Raw genomic sequence first — 13,204 nt, forward strand, 5'->3', positions numbered from 1 at the left:
CATACATTCTCCATAAAAGGATAGACAAAGATAAAAATTAGAAAAATAAAAAAATTTAGAAATAAGAATTATATGTACTGCAGATATTACTAGAATTACTTTTTCTAAAGTGGAGCATGGAAAATTCTTCTTTTCAGAAAGGCTATGAAACAGGCCAGGTATGGTGGTTCAAACCTGTAATTCCAGCCACAGAAGGCTCAGGTAACAGTATCACAAGTTCAAGGACAATGCAGGCAACTTAGCAAGACCCTGTCTCAAATAAAAATTAAAAATTGAACTTGGCGCTGGGCTGGAGGTATGGCTCAAGTGGTAGAGTGCCTGATGAGCAAGTGTGAAGCCATGAGTTCAAACTCCAGTACCACCAAGGGGGAGGAATGTGGGCTGGGGATGTTAACCGAATAGTACAGCATTTTCACAGCATGTACACCTTGGCTTTAATCCCCCGTACTGGGAGGGAGGTTATGAAATGGACACAAATAACACTCATCCCTAAAGAGTCAGCAACCCATACTCACAGCAAGTATCCAGCAGTAACAGTCCATGCTCGCACAAGCCCCTTCAGCCACTGCCTTGTGTGTCCTTGCTCAAGTAAGGCTGGCAAGACAACCTGAAGCAGAAGCAGCTCAAGGGACAGTTCACTCACTGGAGCATCACTAAGAAAATTGCGAAGAAAGAGGATTTATAATGTGAATTCTAATTCCCATTATAACTATAATACAGTAAGTACTTAATGAGATTAAAACAAAAGTCAAAGAGTCAAATGAACTCACTGTCTTTATTACCTCTGCTCCTGTTCTCTTTCAAACAACCCCATGAGGCTTTCCTTCCAATCCACTAAAAACTGTTCCTGAAAGGGTTGCTAGTGATCCTCATGTTGTCTACAAAGTGTCTTTGCACTCACCTTGTTGTATTAGTAGCACATCACAGAACTGGCCATCCTTCCTCCTCACAACATTCTCTCCCTACACAGCTTCCAAGACCAGCTTGTTCCTATTCACTTTCCTCAATCTAAGAACATTGACAGGCCTCATGTTTTGTCCTCTCTTCTCTCATCCAAGCTTAATTTTGGGTGAATGTGACCTTCCTCTGATCTGAAATATCACCTTTATCAACATTTCCATCTACGACTGAGGCATCTTTCCTCCTAACTTGTGTGTTCAAAGTGCATACTCAACGTTCACACCGACATGCTCTAGACAGCTGCAATTCACCATATTCAGTATCAGGTTTCCAGTCCTCCCTGTAGTCCTGCTCTTCTCAGTCTCCCACATCTCAAGTTAATGCCACACCATCCTTCCAGGTTCTCAGGACAGAACTTACGATTCTTGATTCCCTTTTCTTTCCATCTTACATCCAAACAGCTAAATTCTATTGACTATTCCTTATAACAATATCCTAAATCTAACTGCTACTTGTTTAATCTCTGCCACCCTCGCTCTAACCAAGATCACTGCATCATCCTCCTGCTTCCGATCTGACCACTTTGTCTCCCTCTCTTCTCATCACGGCATCCAGTGATCCTCTTATCTTTCCACAGGCTCTCTGACTCAAGTAAAAGCTAAAGTGCTTACACACCTCTTTAGGAGCTGGCTTTTCACGACCAACTCTCTGACTTCAGTTCTCCTTTCTCCTTCTCCCTTCTCTGTAGCCAAACTGCCTTCCCTCCTGCTCTTCAAACAGACTTGGATGCTGCTGGTACCGTGAAAGAACATTCTGCCTTCATGGATCCACCTGACTATTCTTTCTATTCTCTTTTCCTATTTTATTTTTCCCTGTAGAATTTATGAACATTTGGCAGACTATATATTTTATTTCTTTTAAAGTCTGTCTCCCTATCCCCAAATGTTGTAAGCTCCACAAAACAAGAGATTTTTCTTGATTCTATTTTGTTCACAGTTATACCCCCAAGGCATGGAAAATACCTGGCACATGATGAGCCCTCAATTTTGTGAATGCAAAAATGGACTACATACTAAGACACAGCACACACAAAAAATGTTAAGCTTCTAAGTACAATGGACTAACAAAATATGTTTATCCCAATAATATATAAAGCCAGACTTTTGTTTCCTGGTTCTTATTATGACTTGTTCCAAATACATACTGTACAAAAACAAAGAATTAGAGAATTATCTTCCAAATCTACAAAAGCTGTAAGTGTAAGAAAAAAAGTTACCTCAAAAAAGTAACAATTTAAGTCAGGTGCCCAATGGTTCATGCCTGTAATCTTAGCTACTTAGAAGGCTGAGATGGGAGGATTGCAGTTTGAGGCCAGCCCAGGGAAATCGATAGAGATACATCACCCCCAAAATTACCAGAGCAAAATGGACTGGAGGTATGGCTCACATAGTGGAGTACCTGCTTTGCAAACACAAAATCCTGAGTTCAAACCCTAATCCAACCAAAAAAAAAAAAAGTAGCAATTTAAGAAGCAAAAGATTGATGCTGCATTTTAAACTAATTACTAGCATTTTTCTGCCACTTAAAAAAATTAAGATAAAAACATTTGCTAGTTCTAACCTAATCTAGTATTTTACTGAATGTGCAAAAAGTCTTTTTTTTTTAAACAATCATGTTCCTGTACAAGGCATTAAGATTCGAATAAAAAATTATTTCTGCATCTTGGATAAAACAACAAATATATACATCTATAACATAATGTAACAGATGCTATAAAAAAATTAAGTATTACAACAATGGAGACAGTTTGGAAGGAAAGAATGAGGATTTATTTTGGCTATGGAAAATAAAACCTTAACTCTGAATTGAGTGAAAATACAAAAAGCTTGCCAGGCAAACATGCAGAAAGAGGTCGCTATAAAAAGAGGTGACAAGACAAAGTATAGCAAGGCAATTCTGACAGACTCAGTGGTGGTATAGCATGGCTAGAGAGAACAGTTTAAATCAGACAATGTTGAGATAAGATGACAGAAAGGCAGTATGAGATTATGACAAGTTTGTTGTCATTCTAAATGACCTCAATATTATCATGTATACTGATCAAATATTTAGAAGATCTAGAAGCAGCAGTATTGGGGATGGATTATAAATGGAGAGCAAAAAGAAGGCCTAAATGAAGATAGTAAGGGATACGCCAAGTTGGATTAGTAAAAGATCTTCAGATTAGAACTGAAAAAGACTTGAAGACTGATAAAGTACAAGTAAATTTGGGGAAACAATTCCATTTGCCTGCATTTGGGATTGAGACTATGGGATAATGTAAATCACTAACAAAGGGGATATAAGAGGAGCAGGAAAGATAAGGCTTCTAAATAACTTAAAATTTTAAACCAAAAAGAGACTTTTCACCTGCAAGTCTGGTATCCTGTTTTTAAATTCAATTGTACACAGTAATTGGGGGTTTCATCATGACATTTCTATACCTGCATACACAGTACTTTGATCAGTCACTCTTCTATTACTCTTTCTTATCCCCTCTACCTCTTTTAACTCATAAATAAATGTGCACCTTCAGCTTCATTTCTCATGATGTGCTTTTCAAAATAAAAATGACTGTACTAACATGCTCTCATTAAGTATGCTAAAACATTTTAATGCTGTACAAATGCATACTTTATATGCAGAAAAGTATTCCTTTGGAAAATGCAACTACTAAACTATGTTTGCGTGATCTAGAATATGGGAAAATGTAACCGTAAGATGATTTCTGCAATCTGTAAGAAATGAGTTTTTAAAATGTTTAATGTAATGTGAACACCAAATCCCTACCAGTGATAACTTATTAAACCTATTCTAATTTTTACAAACTTATCTGTAGAGGTGGGGGATGTGACTCAGAGGTAAGGTGCTTGCCTAACATACATGAGACCCTGTATTCAATTCCCAAAACCACAAAACACAACAAAAACAAAAACTTACCTGTAGAGCATAACATTGTAGGGAAGAAAATTAGGCAATAGACTCTTAATTATACGTATAGGAAGCCAAAGCATCAGGAGTACAATGGAGCCAAAGACAATCTGCAGTGAGAAAGAGGACAGAACAGCACTGTGAGAGAAAAGTCCACTGCTCCTGTACAAGACAGCTGAGCTTCTGAACATATTCAACCACCCACAGCCTGGTAGTCTCACTCTGCACACTATTCTTGGGTCACACTGTGCAAAATGATGTTCCTAAGATGGCTGTTCCCCTCACTGAAAAATCTACCCCTCTTAGGTCTCGGACTCCATTGTGGCTAAAACAGGAGCCACAAACTTATAATGGAGAGCAGACTGATTCCAACTAAGTTACCTGTAACCATAAGACATGGTTCATGTTAAAGGCTATAAAAGTTTCCAAAGGGGCTGAAGCTGAAGACATAGCCCAGTGGTAGAGTACCTGCTTAGCATGCATGAGACAATGGGTTTAATCCCCAGCACTGCAATCAATCAGTAAGTTTCCAAAGGAGACAATACTGCTTTTAAAATTTTATTTTGGAAAAACTTAAGATTAAAGCAATAATTCTTTCCTCCACATTGAAAAGAAACTTTGAGATACTTCTACGAGAAGTTTTTTACACCCATTTGGTTTTTTTAATATAGGATCTCACTATGTAACCAGGCTGGCCTCAAACTCACAATCCTCTTGCTTCCTCCTCCCAAGTGCTATGATTATTAGGTGTGCACTGTCTGGCCTGGCCTATCAGAGTTTACTTTAGAAGCCAGTAACAAGTTGCTATTACTCAATGCAAATTAAATGTTAATTCAAAATCCAATCTACCACAAACTAGAAGGCATCTTTGTTTCAGTAAATGTTCTACTTATTTATTTTTAACAAAGTAACCAATAAAATAGCTACTGACAAGTAAATTCTACAGGCTTAGATACATATTGTTTAATAAATTCTAGCAGCCTTCCTAATCTAAAAATAATGCTCTTCTTAAAAAAAAAAACTGAACTGAAACTCAAGGGTAGTGTTTCCCCCAAAGAAAGGTATGCTCACCACTGACAAAATAAACCTCCGGAGATGCCTATAAATGGGTAAGTGGATCATTTCTTGTACTGGGTTAAAGTCTGGATCATTCAAATTCCTTAGAAACCATAAGACACCAGGCCGAAGGACCTGCAAATATATTTTCAGTGTTACAGATATTCACCAATGTCTTTAGGCTCTGTACATAAGCTAAAACATTAACAGAAAAATAAAGTCCTAAAATTATCCTGGTATCTAAAATGGACCCCAGTTTCATAGGAAAAACAAGTGCCTAAGTCACGTGATGACCTCTGATGTTTTTAATCACTCATTGGGTCCAATTTGTAAAGAAATCTAGATCTCTCACATGAAAAATAAATACAACCATTACTATATACTGTACTATATCAGGTGATGTTTAAAAACATCCAAATAGAATATCTGGTTTCAGTCTTACACTTCCCCAGGAGTTAGCTTCATTAAGAAATCCTAAAGCCTCTTAGTTACCTATTTTATTACCTATATCTTTTCCCCTCTTCTGAATGGAAATCATCACGTAAGAGGCTATTTAAGGTAGAGGAGGCACTGGATGAGTCTGGACACTAGCCCTGTGAGTACCAAACTCCAGGAATTACCCTGCATAAAGCATCTAATGTGTCCAGACCTCTATTTATCTATCTGCTAAATGAAGAGGCTACAATATATGAAATCTAATGTTCTAATTCCCAAATACTAGGATTCTCTACCAACAAGAATCCACCACATTAATAAAAATTCATTATAAAACACTTAACAGTAGTATGGTTTAGAGATCACATAACTGCAGTTTTTAAAACATATTATTCTACTTGCTTTAGTCTCAATCACTTGGTGCAAAGGAAGAATGCACGCTTACACTGCATGACTCAGAAAGATCTGGCCTCACCCCCTTCCCTCTTCAACTCTTTCAAAGAGCAAAATACACCGAAATCAGCTTTCACCCTTTGTGATTTTGTATTCCATTCCCAGCAGATTTGCCAGTTTGCTCCACCCCACCCTGCACAACTCCATCACCAGTCTCAGTAGGGTAAGATGTCTTATTCAATGACTGTGTTCATTTCCAAAAACTGAGAACAGGAACCATTCTCAATTTGTTTCTCATTATTACCCCAGCATACAGCACACAGTCTGGCACTGAGCTTGAGATGTATGTTAATTAAATACTAATCTGCCTTGTCGTCAAGTCTGGAAGAACCAGATTCTGAAAACAACATTAGTAAAGATACTCATGGCAAGTGAACTAGAATCATGAAGGACCCTTGCTGTAATTCTATACTTAGAATGCCTGCTTCAAAACTATTTTACATATTCAACGTATAAAACCGTATCTTTGCTGAAGGTGTGGCTCAAATGGTAGAGTACCTGCCTAGCAGGCAGGAAACCCTCAGTTCAAACCCCAGTACCATCAAGAACAACAATAATGAAAACCTCCAAAAATATCTTTTTGGGTTACTGCCAGTTTTACCTCTCCTTGAATCAAGTCTGAGACAAACTATTACCACACAAACTTCTAAGAGCTAATATTAGAGAATGGGTATGACAGCAAGTACTTTTATTCTCTTCTCAGTCTAATTATCTTTAAAGCTAAACTTCTCAATTTTTAACACAAACAACTGAAAATAGCTGAAAACAGTCAAATTAAATTCCCCTATCAGTTATTATCTCAGAATAGTATAGAATGTAGTTTAGTTAAGAGCCTTTGAAGCATGACTGGTGGTCAAGGCAAAAGTCCTTTTCAAAAATGTATGCATCAGCATACCTGCTGGACTTACCTCTCTCAATAACAGAATGAAGGAGGCAAAGTAGAACACATACACCATTCCCACCAGCCAATGCAGAAACATCGTAGTACCTGGAGCCGACTGAAAGCTCAGTTCTCGATCTTTCAGAGTAGCATCAAACATTTCCTGAGCAAAAATGAAGAGGTGAGAGAGATGTATACCACCTACCTTGGTCAAATTAATATTCCCAGTTTCTCAGAAGTGAATAAATCACTATATATTTAAGGTACAGTGTTCTCAGGCTACAGTTCTCTTAATGCTATTCAGTGTCACAGAACTAGATATAAGATTAAATGCTAATTAAAAAATTTCAAACATGCTAGGCATGGAGGCTCACACTAGTAGCTGCTTGACAGGCTGAGATCAGGAGGATCGTAGTCCGAGAAAAACACAGGCAAGAAAAGTTCGTGAGATCCATTCTCAACCAATAGCTGGGCATCATAAGAACACACCTGTCATACCAGCTACAGCAGGAAACAAAACAGGAGGAGCACAGTTTCGGCCAGCCCAGGCAAAAAAAAGTGAGACCCCCATCTCAGAAATAACCACAGTTAAAAGGCCTGGCAGTGTGACTCATGGGGTAGAGTGCCTGCTTAGCAAACAGGAAGCCCTGAGTTCAAATCCCAAACACAAAGAATGATGAACCGACTGGTATATAAGAGCTTTACTAATACTGTTAGTATAAAAACCATTTCTGATTAAGACCTTGCTTTCTTGGTTACAGGTCTATATTCCTAGGAAGTTTTAATAGTAAGGTATGGGGATAAATGTTAACCTCAGAACCAAAGGCAGCTCTTCCATATGTAAAATATATTTAAAAATCAAAAACCAATAATCACTTAGTCATTAAAGTTCAGCATCTTAGTTAAAAGACGTATCTGGCATTATCATAAAATTTAGGAGAGCAAAATGAGTACGGAAATTCTCCACTGGTTATTAGGAAGATTCCAGCCAAAATATCCTGACATCAAAAATATGTGCAAAGCCTCAAAAAAACGAGTACTCAAGAAAAATGAGCAACATTAGGATTCTACAGTGATAAGGGCTGGGTGCTGTGGCTCACACCTGCAATCCTAGCTACTAGAGAAGTGGAGGATCTCCATTGAGAGGACAGTCCAGGCAAAGTTAGTGGGACCCCCATCTCAACAAATCAGCAGGGCGTGGTATTACCTGTCACCCTAGGAAGATGGATCGCAGTCCAGGCCAGGTGGAAAAAAGTGAGTTACTGCCTGAAAAATAACTAAAGCAGAAAAGGGCTGGGGGCATGACCTGAGCAGTAGAGTGTCTGCCTAGCAAGCAACAGGTCCTGAGTTCAAGCCCCAGTAGTTTTAAATAACTAACTAAGTAAAAATAAGCAAATTATCTACTCTCCTTTAAAAGGAACATATCCTAAAGATTTCATATCTTGAAGCCTTGAAATTATGAGATTATGTGATAATGAACACTCAACTCACCAAGGAACAGATATCCAGCCACCAGCCACAAATGAGAGGGAACACTCCAATTTCTACCACCACTAACAAAGAGACCTTAAGGAAAAATAAAAGTCATCAGCATCACCCAAATATAGAAGAAACAGTTTCTAGTTTTAACTTATAACAGAAATTACCTTAACGACAATATAGCACACTCCCAGCAAGCGACGAGACCTATGAAATTTAACAAGAGTTGCCAAGCCCTACAGCATCTAGTCAAGGAAAAACTGAGCATTTAAGCATAAAATGAAACATAAAACTATTTAGATTGCATTTAATATATTCTGACAATCAGAATTCACTTATTTAACATTTTGTCCATACTTACCCTTTTACAAAAGCTACAACTTTTATTCAGAGGACAAGGGGAAGTAGCTTTGTTATTAATGAGAACAACTCTTCTGTGTGACTATTACTGCAACCACAAGTTGGTAACTTAAAGGATACATGACAAATTATCAGCGTTATTGCTAAGAGTATATATCCAACTATGGTTGTGATTAGGCCTTCAAAATGAGATGCTTGAACCTGGAAATAAAACATAAATAAAATTTAACCTTATGACGAGCCACACCCTCCAGTTTTATCACTGTATTAAACAACCTGGATCACATAAAGTGATACACAATAAGAAAACTGTAAAATCCCCTTTAGATTACAACACTGCAAACCAGACTTTCCCACATATTGACTGCTGAACATTACTAAAGGATGAAGATATATTAAAGAATCACACGTTAGTCAAGGAGTCAAAATAGAGAATGTGAAATTTGACAAAAATAAAACCACTATGGTGTAACAGTTTGCCCTCTGTTCTCTGAGTGGATTTGTTAAAGGCTGAATTGCTAGCTAAAGAACTGGTGTACTGCCCAAGTTGCCCAACTACCTGGTAACACCCCTAGCCATCTCCTATCCTAAGAAGTAACTGTTTAAATATCCCTAACTCTCCAAAACTGTTCCAATGACTTACAGAGTATTTTTTATAGAGCAGCATTCGGAGAATGACAAATACTGCCCATCTGCATCCTTTTGGTTCCTGAGTTTCAGGCAGCAAGTGGCAACAGTTTGTTTTGTAAAGTTAAAATTTATCAAAACATGTATTGAACCTTTCAGTTTCTTGCATGCAACTAGTGAAGAGCAGGTGTATTAAATATCGTACTGCTCTTGAAAGTCATCTCTCAGGACTCATACACAAAGTCTACAGAAGGGTCCCAGTCAGCTCTTCCTCAAAAGAAATTCTTCCAAGGCCTCTAAAAAGAGTAGTAATTCATCAAAATATTTATCTACTTCTGGAAAATGATAAAATGGCAAAACGTGGGCAAATTCTTTAGAGAACACTATAGCCTATTGTTCCTAGATAGTCTATTCCCTTTTAAAACTGATCAATATATATTGTTACTTTTCTAAATTCACCTGGGGCACAGGAGAGAAAGGAACACACAAGTTCATGAAGGGGGTGGAAAATCAGCCTGTGGGAAACCTTCCTGCAAATAGGCAGTATGTTTTGGGATACTGTTGGAGCAACTGTCAGGTTTAAAAGAAAAGAACAAGACCATACTGGTTAAGTATTCCCTTGCACAGGTAGACTGAGAAGAAAATCTTCAGATTACTTACTCAGAGAATTATCAAACTTGGGGGTAATTAATGAAAGTAAATTTGTAATAGTATCATACTCACGTGTTCTTCAAATCCCAAACCAACAAGGGAGAAATGACCAATGTGGTAAGGGCAAAATGCTAAAAGAGAGGAAAGAAACTCAGTGAAAACTGCAACATCGAAACAGTGAACACTCTTAGTACAAACTCCCACTAAAATGAACCAGGGTTTCTTTTAGAACTGGAAGATTCCAGAACCGGGCTAAAAATATATTGCACCTAAGACATTCTCTATAACCAGAGAACAATAAAGTTATCAAGATCTAATAGAACCATGTCAAAAGGACACAAGAGCCTTTCTGAAGAGGGTATCACGGACTCTTCAAGAGAGGATGATATGAATTTAAAAAAAAAAAAAAAACCAAAGAACTCATAACCAAAACTGATGGGAACAACCAAACACATACAAACCCATGAGCTCAAAATGCTCAAAAACAGAAGATAACCAAATAAACCACAGAAGAAAAAAACCCAGCAAAATTGCAGGATACATGTGAATGTTTGGAAGTAGTTAGCACACCAACAGAAGTAGTAAATGCACAAATTCCTTACTATGAAAAACCGGTAATTAAAGGGAAAGAAGCTGAGCATCTGTTTTGCAACTCTTGAGCAACAAAGTTCAGGGTAACTGAGCAATTACAATTGATAATACTTTCTAGAAAAGCTAGGCAATAAATGTAAAAATGACAGAATTTGAAAATCACCATTTTTGCAACACCTAGTAAGAGATTCATGCAAAGGTCATCAAGATCTAATAAAAATTATTAAGTAAAAGGATGACAGACCACTCACTATATAGTCCCATGGAACTAAAGTATCACCCCACAGATTATTTTCTCAGTGTAAAGGGAAAAATGAAACCTACAAATACATGGTCAGATTGGTATTTACCAAATCAACTGAAAACAATGGATAATGTGACATCATGCATCTCCTCATGTTAGATTAATAGATAAAATGTGACCAGTGAAGGGTATGTCACAAAAGTATTGAACCTGGGATCTCATCACGCCCTTAAAATCTCTTTTCCAGTTTATGAAAAATATGGGGGACAAAGGATGAGGGTGGAAGATATCCAGGAAGCAGTCAGACAGGTATAGAATATGACATACTGTAATGGCAGTTATATCACAACAAACCAATGGCAAAATGGGGTGGGGTAGGAGGAAAAGAGAATAGCAAGTAATTTGTGGTATTTGGACCCTCATTCAAACAAGCCAACTGTAAAATGACATTTAAGGGAACTTAGGAATTTTAAGTATGACAGAACATTAGGAAATATTAAATTCTGATGATTTTGGAAGATGCGAAAATAACACTACAGTTGAATAAGAAAATGTACTTAAAATTTTCATACTAAGAATAGTTCTCAAGCCTTTCTGGCCAAGTATTTACTACGTTAGGGTGTGTGTGTGTGTTACTGGGGTTTGAAGTCAGGGCCTCGCATTTGTTAGGCAGGTGCATTTATTTCCACTTGAGCCATGCCCCCAACTTTGTTCTTAATAAAATTTAATTATTTTTTCTTTATCACAAAAATAATTAAACAGCATAGTAAATTAGCAGGGAATGGAATGACTCAATCCTAAGACAAAAGTTGGAATGAATCTAGAAGACAACTGGCCTCTAAGCCTGCACTGCATATTCCTTAATATTCCTAAATTATAGCCTAAACAAAAACCTGTTAACAAGACTGCTAAAAAACCAATGACCGTAACACTGTAAAAAGTAAAAGCATATGGTTGATGAGCTTCATGTACCTACCTATGTAAAACAGAATAATAAAATCTCTTGCAATTGCTTGAAGTGGGGCAGGAGTGGGTCAACGGGGAGAGATGCTGGGAGCAATCTAACCAATATATAATATAAGCCTATCTGGAATTGTCACAATGAACCCCACCCATGACAATGAATATATCCTAATTTAAAAAAACATGAAAGCATAAATACAACTTACCAAAAACAAGAATGAACAGCGTATTCAAAGACACCACCCAGAAGACATGTTCCTAGGGAAAGAGTGTTAATAAAGCAAAGTCTATATTCATATTTTACATGTTTAATTGGACTACTTTATTTACCCACAGCTAGGTATTGAAAATAACTTTGAAATTTCCCCCCATAGTTCTGAGATTTCAATCTAGAAATTATATAATAGCTTTTCATTTTTATTAGTCTCACAAAATTAAGACTAATAAAACTCAAAGTTCATGATACTATATGCAGAAAAAATAATTTATACACATTTCCTTTTAGAAACTAATCATGAAACTACATAGATTTTTTTCTTTTTTTATTATTATACTGGGTGTACTTGTGACATTTACAAAAATTCTTAGAATATACCATAGTTGAATTCACCCCCTCCATCGTTCTTCTTTATCTCCCCAACCTCCAATTCCTGGAATAGTTTCAGCAGGTCTCATTTTTCCACTTACATGTGTACATAGTATTTCCACCATATTTACCCTCTTACACCTTTTCTTATATCCTCTCCTCTCCCACTGGTACCAACCCCCTAGAGATGACCTTTTTTGCCTTCCTGTTCTATTTATAGACTTTCTTTTGTTGTTGTTTTTTACAGTAGTGGGATCTGAAACTCAGGCCTAACTTTTCAGAAATATCAAACTTAATTTAAATCAAATGTCATTGAAAAATTACAAGTGGAAAAAAACTTAAAAACCATATGAATTCTAAACAGCATATTAATGTAAACTGCAGTGTCCATTCTGTTTTCATGACTTCTGAAAGTCATTACTACTTGGCTACCTCCTCTTTAGAAAACTCTAGCTTGATCTCTGATCTCTCCCTGTGTTGCCCTGACCTTTTTTTGTTTGTTTTGGTGGTGGTACTGGGGTTTGAACTCAGGGCCTCAGGCTCAAGCACTCTACTGTATCAATTAAGCCATGCCCCTGGCTTTCTCTGTTCTTGTCTCAGAAAAACATTCTCCCTTCCCATCTAATCCACTCAGTTATAAGGTATCAACCTTCAAGATGACTGCTATCCAGCTGTCCCTTCATTTGTCCCTTTAGCCATGCTCCATGCTGCCACTTATAAGACTATCAAAGCCCATTCATCTGGGCCTACCACCTTCCCCAGCCATCAAGTCAAATGATCCTGCTAGAAGGACTGACATGGCCAAGTTTTCTTTTTAGAAAGAGTATTCTTTTCAGGTCTCCTGGTCAACCATACAACCATTTCGAAAAGAAATGGCTACTAACCCTGCCACAGAGGAAACTGGGAAATCAAGTGTTAAGGCCCCTGGGTCGGTCTGTCCAGGGAAGAGAAAGGAAAAGTGTGGCTTAACACTTTTGTTAAGTGATGCCCCATATAGTGATATCCCCTT

At 37.4% G+C, this 13,204-nt stretch overlaps 1 protein-coding gene across 2 annotated transcripts in view; it reads right to left on the reverse strand.

Moving 5' to 3' along the window:
- Marchf6 (membrane associated ring-CH-type finger 6) overlaps nucleotides 1-13,204 on the reverse strand; it is a 68,583-nt gene that overhangs the window by 23,003 nt on the left and 32,376 nt on the right. For both annotated transcript variants that reach the window (XM_020176863.2, XM_074077735.1), the window contains 9 exons: nucleotides 11,816-11,867; nucleotides 9,884-9,942; nucleotides 8,654-8,734; nucleotides 8,341-8,409; nucleotides 8,186-8,260; nucleotides 6,723-6,857; nucleotides 4,942-5,061; nucleotides 3,880-3,980; nucleotides 516-653 (listed from right to left, as the gene is read on the reverse strand). In XM_020176863.2, coding sequence (XP_020032452.1) covers nucleotides 516-653; nucleotides 3,880-3,980; nucleotides 4,942-5,061; nucleotides 6,723-6,857; nucleotides 8,186-8,260; nucleotides 8,341-8,409; nucleotides 8,654-8,734; nucleotides 9,884-9,942; nucleotides 11,816-11,867 — 830 coding nt within the window. The remainder of the gene's footprint in view (nucleotides 1-515; nucleotides 654-3,879; nucleotides 3,981-4,941; nucleotides 5,062-6,722; nucleotides 6,858-8,185; nucleotides 8,261-8,340; nucleotides 8,410-8,653; nucleotides 8,735-9,883; nucleotides 9,943-11,815; nucleotides 11,868-13,204) is intronic.

This window comes from Castor canadensis, chromosome 6 (genome assembly GCF_047511655.1).
Source record: "Castor canadensis chromosome 6, mCasCan1.hap1v2, whole genome shotgun sequence".
Lineage (NCBI taxonomy): Eukaryota > Metazoa > Chordata > Mammalia > Rodentia > Castoridae > Castor > Castor canadensis.